The sequence below is a fragment of the Salmo trutta genome, chromosome 3 (genome assembly GCF_901001165.1).
Source record: "Salmo trutta chromosome 3, fSalTru1.1, whole genome shotgun sequence".
NCBI lineage: Eukaryota > Metazoa > Chordata > Actinopteri > Salmoniformes > Salmonidae > Salmo > Salmo trutta.
In genome coordinates, this window is record NC_042959.1 from 16,472,135 (window position 1) to 16,494,103 (window position 21,969).

The 21,969-nt window shown below is 39.0% G+C and overlaps 2 protein-coding genes across 4 annotated transcripts; one reads left to right on the plus strand and one right to left on the minus strand.

The window, feature by feature from the left end:
• Positions 1–4,048: 4,048 nt before the first annotated feature.
• Positions 4,049–7,067, minus strand: LOC115164113 (uncharacterized). Its single transcript, XM_029716290.1, has 5 exons — positions 6,971–7,067; positions 6,280–6,562; positions 4,657–4,734; positions 4,470–4,518; positions 4,049–4,333 (listed from the first exon to the last, which is right to left on the minus strand). The coding sequence occupies exons 1-5, from the start codon at positions 7,065–7,067 to the stop codon at positions 4,202–4,204; spliced, it is 639 nt and encodes a 212-aa protein (XP_029572150.1). The 3' UTR covers positions 4,049–4,201.
• Positions 7,068–11,188: 4,121 nt separating this feature from the next.
• Positions 11,189–15,565, plus strand: LOC115169387 (uncharacterized). Of its 3 annotated transcripts, none has more exons than XM_029724959.1 (6): positions 11,189–11,413; positions 11,813–12,163; positions 14,028–14,384; positions 14,552–14,668; positions 14,777–14,832; positions 14,975–15,565. In XM_029724959.1, the coding sequence occupies exons 1-6, from the start codon at positions 11,371–11,373 to the stop codon at positions 15,104–15,106; spliced, it is 1,056 nt and encodes a 351-aa protein (XP_029580819.1). In that variant the 5' UTR covers positions 11,189–11,370; the 3' UTR covers positions 15,107–15,565. The 3 variants fall into 3 exon arrangements, with proteins under 3 accessions (XP_029580819.1, XP_029580832.1, XP_029580824.1); XM_029724972.1 differs by having other exon boundaries at positions 12,034–12,163; XM_029724964.1 differs by lacking the exon at positions 14,552–14,668.
• The last annotated feature ends 6,404 nt before the right edge of the window (positions 15,566–21,969 follow it).

Below are 21,969 nucleotides of genomic sequence, written 5' to 3' on the forward strand. Positions count from 1 at the left end.
TCCTCCGTTTCCTGTAGTGCACCATCAGCTCCTTTGTCTTAATGATGTTGAGGGAAAGGTTGATGTCCTGGCACCACACTGCAAGGTCTCTGACCTCCTCCTTATAGGCTGCCTCATCGTCATTGGTGATCAGACCTTCCACCACCATGTCATCAACAAACTTGATGATGGTGTTAGAGTCTGTTTAGCATTGTTAGATGTGACACAATACAACAATGTTCACCGGCAAGTTCAACTTCAGGGGGTTCAAAGTGGTGACCCAGTAACTCTCTATTGTGACTCTATTGTGACCCAGTGACTCAGAAAATTCAGTCCAGGCCTGAACTGTACAAGGAATTTAACAATTCACATCTCAATGTGGAGAGGGCTGAAGCTGACGGGATATATCGTCTTACAATCCCAAAGATGGAACCAACAGATGAAGCTATTTACTATTGTGCAAGTAGAACAGACTATGAAGTGAACTTGATCAATGGGACTTTTTAGTATTAAAAGGTAATGTCAAGATGTTAATGCCCTTTATTTTTTGTTCAGGGTTCTTACGTCTTCATATGTTTTCTGTGTCTGTGTGGTTTTGACATTCATGTGCATTTATGAAAGTTTTGTTTCAGATTGATTTATATAAAACCATAAACATACCATTTAGGTAAGAATCACCAGAGGTCTGATTACAAGACCGTGGTACAGAGGTCAGTTTCTGACCCATTCCATCCAGGACACTCTGTGACTCTGCAGTGTACAGTACTCTCTGAGACCTGTACAGGAGAACACAGTGTGTACTGATTCAGAACCGGATCAGGAGAATCCATTCCAGGAGTCATTTACACCCCTGGGAACAGGAGTGATGAGTGTGAGAAGACCCCTGAGACTCCCTCTCCTACACAGAGCTGTGTCTACAGCCTCTCCAAGAACAACCTCAGTCTCTCTGACGCTGGGACTTACTACTGTGCTGTGGCCACATGTGGGGAGATCCTGTTCGGCTACGGAACAAAACTGGATGTCAAGGTTACTTTTATGACCGCTATTAATGTAAATTGTCAGATGGGAAGAAGCCTAGTAACCTTAGAACTGATATACATTGCAGCATAATCACAAATAGAGGTCAACAATCAATTAAAATGCCTACTATGATATTTGCGCATTTATATGGAGCTTACAATGAAGCCTTTAAAAAGGTTGGACAAAGAAGTTCCTGTTGTTCATTATTATTATGTTGTTATTAGATCATAAAAAGCTGTTTTCATTGTATTGTTATTATGTTCCCCATGTGTTTGTAGTTGGGATGGACTGTAATGCGCTGGTTCCACTTGGTATTGGTCTGTGTGGAGCATTGATGTTGAATGCTGTTTTACTGTTCTTCATCCACTCAAGTCAAAAGGAAACAAAACAATGAGTATTAAACTGGTGCTGTAATTTAAATAGTGGTGCTACAATTTGACATTTTTTGACTACATCCAAATCATCATGATGGGAGGCTATTCGCAGTTGGACCATTTCGTTTTTTAAATAATGTAGTTCCTATGTACACAATTTAGTAAAAAAAAATACTTACTTGTTTGAAAATGATCCTGTAATCTAATAAATGTTTGTGTGATTTATTAGTGTCCTCAGCAACCAGTCTAGAGACAATAAGCTCAGAGCAGCTATTCAAAGAGTGTGAGCTGGTTACAAGTCAAGTGCTCTAATTTCCTGTTTATCTTTATATATCTCTGACATTGTATCACAGTGTCAACTTGCTCACACATTACCAACATGCTGTTATGCAGGGACCATACTGTTATACAGCCACCATTCTGTTATACAGCCACCATACTGTTATGCAGGCATCATTCTGTTATGCAGCCACCATACGTTATGCAGGCACCATACTGTTATACAGCCACCATACTGTTATGCAGGCATCATTCTGTTATGCAGCCACCATACGTTATGCAGGCACCATACTGTTATGCAGGCACCATACTGTTATGCAGCCACCATACTGTTATGCAGCCACCATTCTGTTATGCAGGCACCATTCTGTTATGCAGGTACCATACTGTTATGCAGGCACCATTCTTGGTACTTTTCTCTCTCATGTGCACTTTTACTAATCCAGCTGTGTCTGGATAAATCACACTACGTTGTGAATTTTATGAAGGTTTATTTTAATGACTTTCTAATAATTTCAATTAATTCTGCTGTGGAAACAGATGGCACATCTCTACAAGTCCGTGATGCAATTCTCAGTGCTGACCAGTTGGGCCAACAGTTACAAATACTAGCTTACAAAAAAGTATGTGACAACTATCTTACTTAATGATCAACATCAAGCCTTTTGGACATTATTCACTTATTTTAGGAAAAAAAACAATTCTCCATGTTTCTGCTCAGGGATTCAGTGGTGACTGGCTACAATACACTGGAGTGACCTTTACCACCAAGACAACTGGAACTAGGAGAAAGAAATGAAAGAATTGGGGTTGTATCCCGTCGTTCCACCATTGGAAGTTGCAACCTGACAGAAACAAGCAACCTTTTTTTACAGACATAGATTACAGTTTGTTTTCTACAGTTTAAAGGGGTGTAATTCCCAGAGTTACTAACCAATCCTGTATACCGTGTGTAGCTTGTGCTTTCTTGTTTCTTTGATTATTTCAGAAATCAAGTGTGAATGCATGTGAGGTATGTTTAATTAGTAGTCCATTTCAAAGAGTAGAACTTTGATAACAGTTGTGTAAATCAACCTTTGTACCATTATTAAAAGCTCCATTTTAAATAATGTGATAATGTGATCAGACGATGTTTAATGATAAAGTGGTTTGATGATTCGATGTAGACCTACAGGTAAATTCTGGTACATTATAGCTATAAACTGTCACGGATCCCTCCGGAACTTTCATTACGCACACCTGTCCCCTATTCCCACTGATTAGTACTTGCATAAGTGTGTCCTTTGTTTTCCATTGGGCGGTCGATTACTGTTCAAATGTCCGTTGTTTCTTGTGAGTACCGGTTCTATGTGGACAGCCAGAAGAGGACTGGCCACCCCTCATAGCCTGGTTCCTCTCTAGGTTTCTTCCTAGGTTTTTGGCCTTTCTAGGGAGTTTTTCTTAGGGAGTTTTCCTAGCCACCGTGCTTCTTTCACATGCATTGCTTGGTGTTTGGGGTTTTAGGCTGGTTTTCTGTACAGCACTTTGAGATATCAGCTGATGTGCGAAGGGCTATATAAATACATTTGATTTGATTTGATTTAAAAAAAATATTATGCATTCCTGCGCCTGTCTCCCGAATCTCTTCATAAAAACGTGACATAAACATGCTGTTGTAACTCAAGAAATACAGTAGAATGTAATTAACCTTCATTATATACAATGTTTAAGAAAGTATGCTATCTTATTGTTTGTTTCATGGGTTACAGTAAATACCACAACAAGTATACATTTAGGAAAAATGATTAAAACAATAAAAATAGAACCATAACACAATTATACATTATTTCAAATAGAGAAAAATGACTTCAAATGGGGGCTGATCAACTCTAATTGTATTTGAAATACAGTTCAATTGCAACAAACTTTGCTGTAGAAAAATAGCTAAGTAAGAAATCCTTGTCCGATCCAGAACGGCTCATAGGTTCAATATTCAATAGCGGAAGGCAGCTTGATGTACAAGTACACGTCCTGGACAGGACACTTAGCATAAAGGAGATGGATTGGGTTGAGTGCCAAGCAGAGAGGCATTTGTTCCCATTTTTAGAGTAATTGATATGACTCGACCGGGATCATACCCTCAACCTTCTAATCTCACGGTGGACAATAAGCATAAGGCCACTGAGTTGGCTCACAGTTAAACAGTATGTCTAAACAAAAGGCTAAGCTACAATATATATGATACAAGAGAAGAACATAGAATCACTAAAGAAGTCTAAAATAACAATACAATCACAGATTAAGATTAAAGGCCAAGCTAAAAAGGTTGATTTAAAGGATGATTTAAAGGATGATTTAAAGACCTCAATGGTTTGTGGCCCTCTACCTCACAGGACAAGCCGTTCCACAACAGTGGTGCTCTGACAGATAACACTCCTAGAAGAACAAGCTTATTCTATGATACATTATAGTGTATCAAATGTCATGACTGTCTGAATACATTATATACATCTATATTAACAAGAGTTTCTTGACCAAACTACATCCATTCCTCTGCACATAACCAACGTTCATTCCCAGTCTGAGTGCCTGACATCAGAGTACACACTCTCCTGTGGTGTCTCTCTCTTCTTTCTTCCTCTTTTAGTTTTCCTCTCAGAGAAATGCAATGCAGCATAATTCAACGTAACTCCATCTTTATCCTGTGAATCATCATAATGTTTTTTTATAAATGAATGTCGTCATAATAATAATAATTGTCAGGTAACTGGAGTATCTAGTAACATATTAAACATCTTATACAAACAGGCCAAAATTATAACAATTGCATTTATTTACCTGATCACGTTCGGTGGTTGAGTTGTCATGTCCAATATGCTGAGCAACACTCACTGTTAACATGAATAAAAACAGCATCAACATGACAAAAGTCAAGATTGGTAGAAGACAGAGGCACAATAGTTGGCGACAAGTATAGGGTATTAATCTTTAAACGTTTTAGGTGTTCATCTACAGTTTGTAATACCAGAGAGCGAGGATAATGATCACAATCACACAGAAAACTGATGTCACTCCCAGTCCAATGACTACATGATCCAGCGATCTTTCTGAAAGGAAGAAAAAATGTATTTAACAGAATCAATATATACCAACCTTGCATTAAAAAAAACATTAAGAGAGATTTATACCACCCTTATATTAAAATGAAATAGTAACAGTAAATATTTATACCACCCTTATATTAAAATAAAATAGTGAGATATATACCACCCTTTATATTAAAATAAAACAGTAAGAGAGATTTATACCACCCTTATATTAAAATGAAATAGTAACAGTAAATATTTATACCACCCTTATATTAAAATAAAATAGTGAGATATATACCACCCTTTATATTAAAATAAAACAGTAAGAGAGATATATACCACCCTTATATTAAAATAAAATAGTAAGAGAGATATATACCACCCTTTATATTAAAATAAAATAGTAAGAGATATATACCACCCTTTATATTAAAATAAAATAGTAAGAGAGATATATACCACCCTTATATTAATATAAAATAGTAAGAGAGATATATACCACCCTTATATTAATATAAAATAGTAAGAGAGATATATACCAACCTTATATAAAAAATAAAATAGTAAAAGAGATATATACCACCCTTATATTAACATAAAGAGTAAGAGACATATTCCACCCTTATATTAAAATAAAATAGTAAGTGCGATATATATAGCACCCTCAAAATTTGTCTCCTCCATATCGACTATGGCGTCATGAGGTCGCCTAGGCATACAGCTCTGTAAATATTGTACATATTTTCATTTGAGTTTTCTTGTTGTATTTTTTTTCTGTTATTTTTTTATACTTTTTTTTACCTTTATTTAGCAAGTCAGTTAAGAACAAATTCTTATTTACAATGACGGCCTACCAAAAGATAACAAGGACTGAAATCCATGTCTGGAGATGGCAGAAGAGGATCAGGGACTGTTCCTAACCACTGTTGATGTGTGAATGCATTTCCAGCGCTTTTCAGAAGACGTGGCATCACCCAGGTGGTTGCTACATTTCTGGTGATCTAGGACCAGTAGCTACAGAAAGGAGCGGCTTCTATGGAGGAACTGACTGCAGGAGAAGCAGGTGTGGTGCTCCGATGACGAGCTACTGGCCTGTTTGTCAGACTGTCTTTGTCTCTCTCTTTCTGTACCATCGATGCCCCCTCTGTTCAAACTATACTGCCTTTCCAACCCAAACTGACTCAACTCCCGTTCCAGCTGACTATAGACATTCAATCTCCATCCCCATTATCTCAATTTGAATTTGTTGTGTTGAATGTTTGTTTGATTACAAGCAAAATAAATTATTATTATTATCATATTAAATTCATTGATTGACTGAAGACACATATTGAAGGAGATATTTGATTAAATATCTTTTATAAAACAGAATGTTTAAAGTTAAGTTTAACTATCAATAGCTTGTATTTTGTTTAAGGCATTTTTTGAATTTATAGTTGAACATAAATTTCTGGTCAATGATGAGAATATTGTCATAGCAAAACGTACTTCAACCCCTGTGCTATATGCACCACTTAAATAGTACTACTTTCTACACTACAACTCATAATATTCATTACCTACCAATTTTTAGGTTTGTTCCGTTGCCAAACAGGATCTCCCCACATGTGGCCACAGCACAGTAGTAAGTCCCAGCATCAGAGAGACTGAGGTTGTTCTTGGAGAGGCTGTAGACACAGCTCTGTGTAGGAGAGGGAGTCTCAGGGCTCTTCTCACACTCATCACTCATGTTCCCATGGGTGTAAATGACTCCTGGATGGGATTCTCCTGATCCGGCTCTGAACCAGTACACACTGTGTTCTCCTGTACAGGTCTCAGAAAGTACTGTACACTGACTGACACCTAATTGATGTTGTTTTTATGAAAGAAATGCCAGTGTCACGTGAATACAAAATTATTGCAGTTTGGCTCTCTATAATCATATGTATGTAGCACCCTCAGCATCTATAACAATGGATAACTTAACAAACAAAACTGTTGTGATAAACATTGAAATAAGAGTCTCCTGGATGGACTGGGTCGGACTCTGGCTGCTGGTCCACTGTCTTGTAGTCAGACTTCTGACCGTTTCCTAAATTAATCAGAACATAATGAGTAATTATCAGACTTTCAAATAATATAAGATTTACATATTTTATCTTTCTGTAGGCTGAGAATTTACAAATGTACCGAGCAAATATTTTGTTTAATTACTGAACAAATTATTGTCCAGTTAACATAACTTATAAATATAAATTAAAATGATTTTACCTTTTAAAGACAGAAATGTGCCACCTCTAAATTCCACAGTCATGTCTCTTCCAATTGCACAATAGTACATGGCTTCATCTTCTGGGATCATGTTCATGATAGTAAGGCAAAACATAATCTGATCCAATTTTACATTGAAGTGTGAATTATTAAATCCAGAGTGAAACACAGGCTCTGTTAAATATTTATGCATCGTTGAGACAAGTTGTGGAATACCTCCCACAGTTTGCTTGTACCAGTACATTTGCTCATCACTGAATTCTTCTTCTGGGAAAACACATAGCAGGGTTACAGGATCACCAAGTTGAACAGTGATCACTGGACTTAGCAGGTTAACATGGTCTACATCTAAATCAAATGGAAACAGAAACACAAGCATACTGTATTTATCACACAGACAAGGACAAGTGTTAAACAAGAGAAAACAGTAGTCTGTGAAAATCATTCCAGTTGAATGTTCTAAATGTCTATTTATCCTATCCTTCAAGAAGCTTGAACTATATTGAATTTCACAGGACCACAACAAAACATGTTTTAATATTCTACCAGTGATGAAACTGTACTTACACGCTGCACTGAGAAAAATCACAGCAACCCCTAATCTGACCATCATGGTATGTAACCTCTGGGGAGGTGGTGTTTATTTGGTCTGTGCTTAAATGACAACCAAAGATCAAATATTCAAGCTTGAAAACATACCTCATTGGCTGGGACATAGTGTTCAATACTTCCTGTAAAATGTTCCAACCCGTGACCCATTTCTTCTGTAAACCTGACATGCCTGTTATGTCATAAGGTCACCACCTTAGCTTTCATGTTACTATATACTATGGTGTCTCATATATAGTTTATTTTTATGTGCCTAATTGTCCTTTTATCCACATTACTTTTTGTTGTTGTATGGATATATGTGTATAGATTATATAATCTATTATAGATGAGGCCTGTACCATTTTTGACCGTGATTGTTTTTAGTGTCTGAAATGTGGTCTCAATGTGGTTTTAAAAATTTCTGTATTTTGTATAATTGTATCATTGTGGTTTGACACTTAAATAGATTTGTCAAACTAACTATATTAATGAATATCCTATTTTTTCTGTCTGTCTGCACAGTACATTTGCTATATATTTCTAGCCTTTTTACTTGTCCTGTTTCATTGAATTGTTTTTGTCATGAAAACATCTGACTGAAAATGCACTTGTTTCCCTTGTAGGTGTTTTGACTACAGCACTGTGAGGTCCTGTATTGAAGTGGTCTGGGATCATTTAAGGTAGACTGGGTTGATTACCTGAAAGCTCTCAAGTGTCAGGCTTAACAGGCAGTAACCAGTGGACCGCTCAGGAACCCAACGTCTTAAAGGATACAAGCATTTACAAGCATTGCGCTACACCCACAACAACATCTGTTAAATATGTGTATGTGACCTATACAATTTGATTTGTTTTGATGTTTATTTTTTACAACCAAATATCTATTTTGGATGTAAATTGCATGGTATAGGGTCCAGACACCTTTTTGTCATTTCAATTTTTTTTTAAACTTTCCCCAAATAGCAAATCACTTACTCATTATCGTGTAGTACGGAGGCCCTGAAAAAACATGAACAAAGGCTCCAAAAACACCCAAATATGTCATTTTAGAAACGTTAAAGCTCTCCGTATAGGGATGCAGGTCTTAAGATGTTGAACACATGAGATTGTGTAATTACGAACTTTATCCACAAATTTCTTGTTAACAAACTATAGTTTTGGCAAGTCGGTTAGGACATCTACTTTGTGCATGACACAAGTAATTTTTCCAACAATTTTTTTACAGACAGATTATTTCACAGATTTTAATTCACTGTTTCGCAATTCCAGTGGGTCAAAAGTTAACATACACGAAGTTGACTGTGCCTTTAAACAGCTTGGAAAATTCCTGAAAATGATGTCATGGCTTTTGAAGCTTCTATTAGGCTAATTGACATCATTTGAGTCAATTGGAGGTGTACTGTTTAAAGGCACAGTCAACTTAGTGTATGTAAACTTCTGACCCAAGTGAAATAATCTGTCTGTAAACAATTGTTGGAAAAATTACTTGTGTCATGCACAATGTAGATGTCCTAATGTAATGGAAATTATATGATTAAATGTATGACGAAATGATTTCACTCAGAAACCTTATAACCTGTTGAAATGTATTCGAAATAAGGCTATAATAATGGGTTAAAAACTATATTCCAATACTGTGTGGGAGTAAGACACTATAACCACTTAAAAAAATTAGCAGGGCAGAGGAGATAAGATGACCTTGGGAAAGGAACAGGAGAAGAGGCCTCCTTAAGTTAGGGAGAGAAACAACGGCCTGGGAACAGTGAGGTTGGCAAAAGATAAGGAGACAGGTGATCTGGGTACTGTGGAAAAATACAGCCGCCTAAAGCTGGGTGGAGTTCTCTACTGGTGTGTGTGTGTGTGTGTGTGTGTGTGTGTGTGTGTGTGTGTGTGTGTGTGTGTGTGTGTGTGTGTGTGTGTGTGTGTGTGTGTGTGTGTGTGTGTGTGTGTGTGTGTGTGTGTGAATATAAAAGGCTTCGTACATTGTAAGGATTTTCAGAGCTCTCATAAATAAAGGTTTTGACCCTTGTAGGCTGGCTATCCGTCTGCTTCATTCAACCAGAATCTTACACACTCTGGGGGGGGGCAGACTGAGTAGTTTAATTGAAGTTCGGTTTAAGAACATTGATAACTTAATTCACGTAACATCTAATCAACTTGCCAAAACTATAGTTTGTTAACAAGAAATGTATGGAGTGGTGGAAAAACGAGTTTTAATGACTCCAACCTAAGTGTGTGTAAACTTCCAACTTGGACTGTATATACATAAAAATATGAATATCATGGTGGACACCTAAGACTTTGAATGCAATGCCCTGATACATTAAGTGCTCAAATCTCTGACAACTGAACAATGAGGTGGACACAAGGAATAGTGTTTTTGTAATTTGTAATAGGCTGTTTTTAAGGACACGTAAATGTGACACATTTGACCAACATCCCTAATTTATTGATGACGCTGGCTGCGCCAGGTTGGATCTGAATGCATATGGATGTCCATAAAAGTTTTCATATGGCATATTGTTTTTATGAAGATTTTAGAATATTCACATGAAAATCTGTCACTAATAGGATGGAAACCTAGCTAAAGACACCCTAAAGACTCGCTAGTCCAGTGTCACTTTGATTATGCCTGCATATCAAGGTTCACCAGCAGCCACAAACATCTAAGGATTATGCTTCCAGCTAAACAAACTTGTAAGAATTGTACCTGAACTCCCCTCTCATCAGGGGGTTGAGCATTACTTGTCTCTATCTCTGTAATGTGTCTTCTATGTAATTGTAGATGTATTTACGTACAAAATAGGGACCACAATGGAAATAGGTCCCTGACTTTATTGTGCAATACACACAAAAAAAATGTTTTTACTGACAAATAAGGTAAATCAATCAATAAATCCAAACTGTGCAACAGCCAATTGATGAATGGAAAGAGACATCTGAAACAAAACACCAAAAAATGTAATGACATTCGGAGATTGTCAAGCAAAGCCTTCGATACTTGGTAAGTCTACAAGGTACGGAGGGATGTATTTTCTGTTTGTTGAGATTGCCATAGTCTAGTTATCGTGGTGTTGAAACTGAAAACCATGATATTAAAGTGCCCGAAGTCGGTAAGCTTTGTTTATTGGTTGTGTGGTGCATTGGCACATAAACTTGTCGGTGGAATATTCATTGCATATATTTTATATAATTAGAAATATGGCATCAAAATGTTGAAAATCGGATTCCCCCTAGCTGATCATTGTTTGCAGCTGGCTCTGATCGTAGTGCAATGAAACAGGCAGGAAGAGTGACCACATCTGTGGTGGTCAGTGAACCATCAACCTTCAGGCCCGTAGCCCTGTGTGGCATCGACTGTGCCACAAAAGCAAGCTAAAGTGGCAAAGTCAATATCCACATTTATAAACACAGTTATTGTTATTTGTGGTTGTAGACATTATTTTGAGTAAATTCTATAAGGGGGGAGAGTGTTCAATCTATTTTACAGAGAAGGGGTGGGTCGCTCTGGATAAGAGCATCTGCTAAATGACTTAAATGTAAATGTAAAATGTAATTTGAAAATATTTTACTTTGGTGAGGGGGTGTTTTTTTATGACACTTTGAGTTGGACCAGCCCCTCCCCCCAATAAATGTAGATCTGTCCCTTAGATAACCAACCAGGTTGTATGTGGGAAAATCTAACAGGAAGTGTAGCATGATTTAGTTTTCTCCAGCCTAGCAGATAGGTCTGTGAGTATAGACTTGCCTTTTTTGCATTTCATGGGCAGAGGACAACTGCACCAGGCGTGTAAGAGCTACTCACCAAGATGATCAAAATTGGAGTGATTGTGGTACTTCTCAGTTTGATGTGTAAGTGAAATTCCAAACTTAACCTATTTTTCAATAATGAATGGCTTAATTCCAAGACCCTAGTTCTGGACTAAAACTATTCTTAATGGAGATTCTGAAAAGCATTCTAAATGGAGATGGCTTAATCTGTCTCTGGGAAAGCAGTGGCTTATCATGTATTTCTAATATGTAGCTCATAAAACTAATTTGAAATGTTAAAGGAAACATGGTGCATATGGATAAAAACTGTGGACATGTTTCACCTCAAACACAATTGAAGGTGTTGCAGAAAAAAATATGAACAGAAAAATATTTTCCCATTTAAGTTGAGTGTTTCTTGTAAATGCATTGCATTATCACTTTATATCATAGGCAATAGTTGTATTTTAATTGGCATGGTTATAAAATGTGTGTTTACAGATGTGACACAATGCAATGATGTTCAGTATCAAACTCAAGTTCGGGAGGTTCATCCTGGGGACCCAGTGACTCTCTACTGTGTTTTTTCAAAGGAAGATATCAATATGTTCTGGTACAAACAAATGGTGGGGCAAAAGCCTCAAAGTATTGTAACAATGACAAAATATGATATGCCTGTATGGCACAAGGACTTTAACCATTCACGTTTCAATGTGGAGAAGGCTGATGCTGATGGGATGTATCGACTTGCTATTACAAACACGGACCCAACAGATGAAGCCGTGTACTATTGTGCAGTGAGAACAGCCTATGAAGTCAACTTTATCAATGGGACTCATTTACTATTGAAAGGTAATCATAGTACCTAAATACTATTAACATTAGTACATTTACATGTTATTCACACAGCTCCCTTTGTACCCACTGTGTTGTGTTGATTGTTTGAATCCCAGTAGTAGCATACAAATACAGTGCCTTGCGAAAGTATTCGGCCGCCTTGAACTTTGACTGTTTGCCACATTTCAGGCTTCAAACATAAAGATATAAAACTGTAATTTTTGGTGAAGAATCAACAACAAGTGGGACACAATCATGAAGTGGAACGAAATTTATTGGATATTTCAAACTTTTTTAACAAATAAAAAACAGAAAAATTGGGCGTGCAAAATTATTCAGCCCCCTTAAGTTAATACTTTGTAGCACCACCTTTTGCTGCGATTACAGCTGTAAGTCGCTTGGGGTATGTCTCGATCAGTTTTGCACATCGAGAGACTGAAATTTTTGCCCATTACTCCTTGCAAAACAGCTCGAGCTCAGTGAGGTTGGATGGAGAGCGTTTGAACAGCAGTTTTCAGTTCTTTCCACAGATTCTCGATTGGATTCAGGTCTGGACTTTGACTTGGCCATTCTAACACCTGGATATGTTTATTTGTGAACCATTCCATTGTAGATTTTGCTTTATGTTTTGGATCATTGTCTTGTTGGAAGACAAATCTCCGTCCCAGTCTCAGGTCTTTTGCAGACTCCATCAGGTTTTCTTCCAGAATGGTCCTGTATTTGGCTCCATCCATCTTCCCATCAATTTTAACCATCTTCCCTGCCCCTGCTGAATAAAATCAGGCCCAAACCATGATGCTGCCACCACCATGTTTGACAGTGGGGATAGTGTGTTCAGGGTGATGAGCTGTGTTGCTTTTACGCCAAACATAACGTTTTGCATTGTTGCCAAAACGTTCGATTTTGGTTTCATCTGACCAGAGCACCTTCTTCCACATGTTTGGTGTGTCTCCCAGGTGGCTAGTGGCAAACTTTAAACGACACTTTTTATGGATATCTTTAAGAAATGTCTTTCTTCTTGCCACTCTTCCGTAAAGGCCAGATTTGTGCAGTATACGACTGATTGTTGTCCTATGGACAGAGTCTCCCACCTCAGCTGTAGATCTCTGCAGTTCATCCAGAGTGATCATGGGCCTCTTGGCTGCATCTCTGATCAGTCTTCTCCTTGTATGAGCTGAAAGTTTAGAGGGACGGCCGGGTCTTCGTAGATTTGCAGTGGTCTGATACTCCTTCCATTTCAATATTATCGCTTGCACAGTGCTCCTTGGGATGTTTAAAGCTTGGGAAATCTTTTTGTATCCAAATCCGGCTTTAAACTTCTCCACAACAGTATCTCGGACCTGCCTGGTGTGTTCCTTGTTCTTCATGATGCTCTCTGCGCTTTAAACGGACCTCTGAGACTATCACAGAGCAGGTGCATTTATACGGAGACTTGATTACACACAGGTGGATTCTATTTATCATCATTAGTCATTTAGGTCAACATTGGATCATTCAGAGATCCTCACTGAACTTCTGGAGAGAGTTTGTTGCACTGAAAGTAAAGGGGCTGAATAATTTTGCACGGCCAATCTTTCAGTTTTTTATTTGTTAAAAAAGTTTGAAATATCCAATAAATTTCGTTCCACTTCTTAATTGTGTCCCACTTGTTGTTGATTCTTCACAAAAAATTACAGTTTTATATCTTTATGTTTGAAGCCTGAAATGTGGCAAAAGGTCGAAAAGTTCAAGGGGGCCGAATACTTTCGCAAGGCACTGTATGTGTTATTACAAAAGAAAAACCCTCATTAATGTATACAATTAGCTGACAAAACTGAACTCTTCGAATCTTTGTGAACCATGTGATACATTAAAGAATCAAAACATGTATCCCATTTAGGTAAGAATCACCAAAGGTCACACTACCATACTGTGGTGCAGAGGCCAGTGTCTGACCCAGTCCATCCAGGAGACTCTGTGACTCTACAGTGTACAGTACTCTCTGAGACCTGTACAGGAGAACACAGTGTGTACTGGTTCAGAGCCAGATCAGGAGAATCCCATCCAGGAGTCATTTACACCTCTGGGAACAAGAGTGATGAGTGTAAGAAGAACCCTGAGACTCCCTCTCCTACACAGAGCTGTGTCTACAGCCTCTCCAAGAACAACCTCAGCCGCTCTGACGCTGGGACTTACTACTGTGCTGTGGCCACATGTGGGGAGATCTTGTTTGGCAATGGAACAAACCTGCATATTGGTAGGTAGTATATATATATATATATCGAAAATCTATAACATTCTTAACAACTGAAGCTATGATTAAAGGTTGAGTGGCATCAGTTCTTGAGATTGTACACCTAAAAAAACATCTGTATAACTTTATTTTACATAAGTAAAAACTATGATTTTGTTGTACATTTCTAGAAAAAGCAACAGATCCTGTAATCATTGCTTTAGGAGTGACCTCGGCATTCTGTCTGATAGCGATCCTTATCCTCATCTGCACCAGACATACTAGACCAGTTTGTGAACATTGTAAAGGTGAACTGTTTAACGTTGCAAATTGTTAAGGATTATCTAAAACTGTTTGGCAAATTTCCCTTTGAAAGTCTAGTAATTTTGATGCTTTGTTTTTATTAATGGGAACAGCGGGTGCTTTTCAGCATATCGGACATGACAACTCAAGTAGAGAATCAAGCAGCAAGGTAAACACCGCAAAGTTGTCTAATCAATATTGTCCAGAAATGTAACATGGCATTACTTTTCTCACCTTATTATTTTAAAACTACGTATCCTGTTAGGGATTAACATTGTATAATAGTTTGATGAAAATATGACTATTCACAGGATCAAGATGCAGATACCCTGAATTATGCTGCATTGAATTTCTCTGAGAGCAAAACTAAAAGAGGAAGAAAGAAGAGCGAGACACCACAGGACAGTGTGTACTCTGATGTCAGGTGTTCAGACTGGGAGTGAACTACAGTACAGAGGAATACATTTTCGTCAAAAATCGATTTTTTAATTGCTATTATATACTTTAATTGTCAAGACAAAAAGCAACACTCTTTTGTATCATAGGGCATCAGGGTTTTTCTCATCTCTGAAACCCAGAACCTAATCTCATTTCTAGACTAATGTGAGTAGCAGAACCAAGGACAAATTCTCTATCCTGTATTTTATTGTTCATGTTTTCACGTAATTCAAGAATTGATCCCAATTGTTGCTGTAATGTTAAATTAAATTAAGCTTGTGATATTTATGTCTATTTTTATCTAGTATACTTTGTGTAGTATCATTGCATACCACAGCATTTCTTGAGTTGAAATTTGAATTTATGAATCTGTTGATGTACCGTATATTTGCTTTATTACATTACAAAATGTACCATTGCATATTAAAACACATTTCACCAATAAAATATTGTTTCCATGTGAACCCAGTGCAGTCTCTCAAAGTTGCATTAACAATGTCAAAATTAAATCATGAAAAACCACCAAAGCCCATACTGCTTCCTGGTGGTGATCTGGGCATCCTTTCCAACCATGTACATACTGTATGTCCACATACCGTCTCCATTCAAGGACTTGACAACACCCCCTCTTACAATTAATGTAAGATCACCACACTGGAGTTTCATTTATACCCTGTTCACACTGCTAAACTGAGCTTTACTGCATTGCCCTGGTTGCCTGGCAAGCATAAAGATGTAGGATCTTAATTTGTTCACACTGTTGCATGATCAAATTATATTTTTCACATGCTTTGTAAACAACAGGTGTAGACTAACAGTGAAATGCTGACTTAAAATAATAGAAAGATAATAACACGAGGAATAAATACACAACTAGTAAGATTAACTTGGCTATATACACAGGGTACCAGTACCAGTACCGAGTCATTGTGCGGGGGTACGAGGTAATTGAGGTAGATATGTACATTTAGGTAGGGGTAAAGTGACTAGGCAACAAGCTAGATAATTAACAGTAGCAGCAGCATATGTGAGTCAAAAGAGTTAGCGCAAACAGGATCAATAGAGATTGTCTGGGTAGCTATTTGGTGAACTATTTAGCACTCTTACGGCTTGAAGGTAGAAGCTGTTCAGGGTCCTGTTGGGTCCAGACTTGCTGCATCGGTACTGCTTGCCATGCGGTAGCAGAGAGAACAGTCTATGACTCGGTGGCTGGAGTCTTTGACCATTTTTAGGGCCTTCCTCTGACACCGCCTGGTATAGAGGTCCTGAATGGCAGGGAGCTCAGCCCCAGTGATATACTAGTCATTACGCACTACTTTCTGTAGCACCTTTAAAAAAAAATCACCTTTATTTAACCAGGTAGGCCAGTTGAGAAAAAGTTCTCATTTACAACTGCGACCTGGTCAAGATATAGCAAAGCAGTGCGACACATACAACAACACAGAGTTACACATGGAATAAACAAGCGTACAGTCAATAACACAATAGAAAAAAATAGAAAAATAAATAGGCCATAGAAGCGAATTAATTAACATTTAGCAAATTAACACTGGAGTGATAGATGTGCAGGTGATGATGTGCAAGTAGAAACACTGGTGTGCAAAATGGCAGAAAAGTAAATAAAAACAATATGGGGATGAGGTGAGATGAGATGAGAGTGAAGGAGGCTTTGTTGCGAAATAGGAAGCCAATTCTAGATTTAATTTTGGATTTGAGATGTTTAATATAAGTCTGTAAGGAGAGTTTACAGTCTAGCCAGACACCTACTGTAGGTATTTGCAGTTGTCCACATATTCTAAGTCAGAACCATCCAGATTAGTGATGCTAGTCGGGCGGGCGGGCGGGCAGCGAACGGTTGAAAAGCATGCATTTGGTTTTACTAGCATTTAAGAGCAGTTGGAGGCCATGGAAGGAGTGTTGTATAGCATTGAAGCTCATTTGGAGGTTTGTTAATTTCTTATGGGCAGGTGGGACGGTAGCGTCCCACCTGGCCAACATCCGTTGAAATTGCAGAGCGCGAAATTCAAACTACAGAATTATAAATATATTTTTTCTCATAAAATCACAAGTGTAATACATCAAAATAAAGCTTAACTTCTTGTTAATTAGGGACAGACGTTCCGCTAGCGGAACGCCTCACCAATATCCAATGTTATAGCGTGGCGCAAAATACAAATACCTCATAAATGCTATAACTTAAATTTCTCAAATATATGACTATTTTACACCATTTTAAAGACAAGACACTCCTTTATCTAACCACATTGTCGGATTTCAAATAGGTTTTACAGCGAAAGCAAAACATTAGATTATGTCAGGAGAGTACCCTCCCAAAAATAATCACACAGCCATTTTCAAAGCAAGCATATATGTCCCAAAAACCAAAACCACAGCTAAATGCAGCACTAACCTTTGATGATCTTCATCAGATGACACTCCTATGACATTATGTTATACAATACATGCATGTTTTGTTCAATCAAGTTCATATTTATATCAAAAAACTGATTTTTACATTAGCATGTGATGTTCAGAACTAGCATACCCACCGCAAACTTCCTGTGAATTTACTAAATTACTCACGCTAAACGTTGACAAAAAACATAACAATTATTTTAAGAATTATAGATACAGAACTCCTTTATGTAATCGCGGTGTCAGATTTTAAAATAGCTTTTCGGTGAAAGCACATTTTGCAATATTCTAAGTACATGGCCCGGCCATCATGGCTAGCTAATTTGACACCCACCAACTTTACTATAAGAAAAATTGGATTACCTTTGCTGTTCTTCGTCAGAATGCACTCCCAGGCCTTCTACTTCAACAACAAATGTTGTTTTGGTTCGACATAATCCATAGTTATATTGCAATAGCTCTGTTTTGTTCGTGCGTTGAGGTCACTATCCGAAGGGTGACGAGCGGGTGCATTTCATGACAAAAAAAATCAAAATATTCCATTACCGTACTTCGAAGCATGTCAAACGCTGTTTAAAATCAATTTTTATGCTATTTTTCTCGTAAAATAGCGATAATATTCCAACCGGGCGACGTTGTATTCATTCAAACACTGAAAGAAAAACATGGAGTTGTCTCGTGCATGCGCATCTCCAGTGTCATTGTTCTCAGCAGGACCACTCACAAAAAGTCCTGCTGTTTTTCGCCCAGAGACTGGAGAGCTCTCATTCCACTTTCTGGCTCCTTCTGAGAGCCAATGGAAGCCTTAGAAAATGTCATGTTACAGCAGAGATGCTGTATTTTTGATAGAGATGCCCTAAAAGGAGAACAAATTGTCAGACAGGGCACTTCCTGTATAGAATCTTCTCAGGTTTTGGCCTGCCATATGAGTTCTGTTATACTCACAGACACCATTCAAACAGTTTTAGAAACTTTAGAGTGTTTCCTATCCAAATCTACTAATTATATGCATATTCTAGTTTCTGGGCAGGAGTAGTAACCAGATTAAATCAGATACGTTTTTTATCCGGCCGTGAAAATACTGCCCCCTATCCCAGACAGGTTAATGGGTTTGTGCTTATTAGTAACTGGAATAAGCAATTTCATAAATGTGTAAAGTGCTGCGTCTGGTTGCTCCTCATTACACACCACAGACCAGCAAATATTCTTTACATCATCAACATATGAATCAAAATATTCACAATAAAACGTATTGTATGACCTCTTATACACTATATTAGGCCCAGCTTTGGGAACTTTGGTTTTTCTAGATATGGTAATTATATTGTGATCACTACATCCTATGGATTTGGATACTGCTTTAAAGCTAATTTCTGCAGCATAGGTAAAGATGTGATCAATACATGTTGATGATTTCATTCCTGTGCTCTTTGTAAATACCCTGGTAGGTTAACTGACAACCTGAACCAGGTTGCAGGCAATTTGGGGAACATAAATTAAGTTTCTTACATTGTGTCTGCCAACTCACCTAAGGACAATATACATTTGATGCAACATTATGATGACTCATTGTCACAAAGGTAGGGATTAACTGAGCTGGTCGTGGGTCATTGATAAGTCATTGTTTCAACGCGGCCCTGAAATGCGTGGATAGAGTCCAGGAGCCATGATGACTTGGATGGACTCCGTCATTCCTGTAGAGTATCTTCTGTTTCCAGAAGGTGTCAAAGTTATCTATGAAAGTGACTCCAGCAGAGATACAGCAATCTTGTAGCCAGATGTGTAATGCCAGTAGCCTGCTGAATCTTTCACACCCATGGCCCAATGATGGAACCTGAAATGATTGTCTTTTAATGCTAAAATAAATTCTTTAAAATCCTTTTTCAGATGTTCTGAGCTAGCCTTCCTGATGTTGTATGACCCCACATGGACTACGACAGTGTCAGCTCCCGTCAATTGTCGTAGCACAGTTGGAAGCAGCCTTGTGACGTCCTGTACTCGTACTCCTGGGTAGCACAGGGTTTTTGCCTTGGGAACAGAGATGTTTCTCACCATAGAGTTGCCTATGATGACAGCTGGTGATGTTGAATGGGTCGGTATCTCAGGCAGCCTCGTGGTCTGATGAAGGTGGGCGCTCCGAGGATCTTTCTTTCTCTCTCGGAGGAGGACCTGAGCCCTAGGACCATGCCTCAGGACTACCTGGCCTGATGACTCCTTGCTGTCCCCAGTCCACATGGCCGTGCTGCTGCTCCAGTTTCAACTGTTCTGCCTGTGGCTACGGAACCCTGACCTGTTCACCGGATGTGCTACCTGTCCCAGACCTGCTGTTTTCAACTCTCTAGAGATAGCAGGAGCTGTAGAGATACTCTGAAAGATTGGCTATGAAAAGCCAACTGACATTTACTCCTGAGGTGCTGACCTGTTGCACCCTTGACAACCACTGTGACTATTATTATTTGACCCTGCTGGTCATTTATGAACATTTGAACATCTTGGCCATGTTCTGTTATAATCTCCACCCGGCACAGCCAGAAGAGGACTGGCCACCCCTCATAGCCTGGTTCCTCTCTAGGTTTCTTCCTAGGTTCTGGCCTTTCTAGGGAGTTTTTCCTAGCCACCGTGCTTCTACACCTGCATTGCTTGCTGTTTGGGGTTTTAGGCTGGGTTTCTGTACAGCACTTTGTGACATCACCTGATGTAAGAAGGGCTTTATAAATAAATCAGATTTATTGATTGATCTGAACCTGAGGTACAAGCCACCGGAGAGGGAGACAGAACAGAGGACGAAGACACAGGTACCTCCGGATCTGATCTTGAATCAGAAGCCCCCAAGGAAGAAGGCGCCAGAACCTCTGGATCCAGGGTAGCAAAGCCGTTTCTGGTCTGTGTCAGGTCCAGCCTCAACATCTCCAAGGAAACTCCCGTTGCCAGAGAACACTTTCTTCGACTTCCACGGCGAGTGACGTATCTCCATGGCTGGTTGGTTGCGTCGAGAACAGCTCTGAACTCCAGGGAAGGGGGAGACCCCTTCAAGGATGGAACCCTGCTGAGCACTGGCCAGTCGGCAATGGAGAGCCGACACGGCAGCGACACTTCCACCAGACCAGAGTGGTGTCCGGCTACTGGGGTGGAAGAAAAATAGAAAGTTAGCAGGCGTGGATTCCCCAGTAGCTTGTGTAGGTTTGCTACTTGCAAAGAGTAGAAAAAGTATATAAAAACACACAGCTTTACAAAAACAATAAACCAAGGTCTCTCGTCCAGCTTTCAGCGTTTCAACAGCTTTCAACAACAAACATACGTTGCGCTCAGATGACGTTGGTGTGTGTGGACCATGTTAATTCCTTAGTGATGTAGACACCGAGGAACTTGAACCTCTCGACCTGCTCCACTACAGCCCTGTCAAAGTGGATGTGTGAATGCTGGGCCCTCCGTTTCCTGTAGTCCACGATCAGCTCCTTTGTCTTGCTGACATTGAGGGATAAGTTGTTGTCCTGGCAGTCTCTGACCTCCTCCTTATAGGCTGCCTCATCGTCATCTGTGATCAGCAAACTTGATGATGGTGTTGGAGTTGTGAGTGGTCATGCAGTATTTGGTGAACAGGGAGTGCAGGAGGGGACTATGCACACACCCCTGTGGGGCCCCCATGTTGAGGGTCAGTGTGGCAGAGGACATGATACATACCCTCACCAACTGGGGTTGGCCCATCAGGAAGTCCAGGATCAAGTTGCAAAGGGAGGTGTTCAGTCCCAGGGTCCTAAGCTAGGGCGTCCACTATGGCTCTCCACCTCCCTCTTTTCTCTGCGAGGGCGTTTGCCTCTTGTCAGGTGACCCCTGTTTTATTCAGTTCCTGTAGAGTGGAGCATCTCTAGTTGGTTTTTGGTCTGTTTATTTTTCCTTGTGGTTTGTAGCCCAGCGCCTGTCTTGTTATGTGTATTATGTCTTTCCTGAGTGATCCTGAGTGATCTCCATTTTCTTCTCCTCAGATTGATGATGACCTCTTTCTTCTTCATTCACAGGTCTTGGTTTGTTATGTTGTTGGGCCACTATATCCTCAGTATATACTGTACCATTGGAAGTTATTGATAAATATTTTGAGTGAAGCCCTTTTATATGATAATTGAATTGTGGCCTTGATCTTTCCTTGACCTGGTCCGAAAGCAGCTAAATCAGCTATTCCTTGACCCTAAAGGCCTGAAGTAGAATAACACTGTCCTATGCTATCCTGTTTGTAGGGTAGGATCTCTGTAACATGTGTACCATTGCTGTACTTACACTCTACCTGTCTATGTAACCACCAGGTTAATACATAGGTATCGTTGGTAGACAATTACCTTTAACTAGGTGTACTTTCTAACAAAATATATGATTAGAGTTGATGTTCTGCCATTATGATTATTATATTACCTGTACAATAAAGGTACAATGAGCTCAGAACTTTGAGAACTTTTTGTTG

Bases quoted from the DNA above. Each gene is read 5' to 3' on its own strand.
- LOC115164113 (XM_029716290.1), bottom strand. From the start codon at position 7,067: ATGAACATGATCCCAGAAGATGAAGCCATGTACTATTGTGCAATTGGA. The intron at 4,519-4,656 runs GTATTACAAACT...GTTAACAGTGAG, and splicing joins ATCATTATCCTCGCTCTCTG to TGTTGCTCAGCATATTGGAC. The intron at 4,334-4,469 runs GTAAATAAATGC...GATGATTCACAG, and splicing joins CAACCACCGAACGTGATCAG to GATAAAGATGGAGTTACGTT.
- LOC115169387 (XM_029724959.1), top strand. From the start codon at position 11,371: ATGATCAAAATTGGAGTGATTGTGGTACTTCTCAGTTTGATGT. The intron at 11,414-11,812 runs GTAAGTGAAATT...GTGTGTTTACAG, and splicing joins GGTACTTCTCAGTTTGATGT to ATGTGACACAATGCAATGAT. The intron at 12,164-14,027 runs GTAATCATAGTA...TATCCCATTTAG, and splicing joins GACTCATTTACTATTGAAAG to GTAAGAATCACCAAAGGTCA.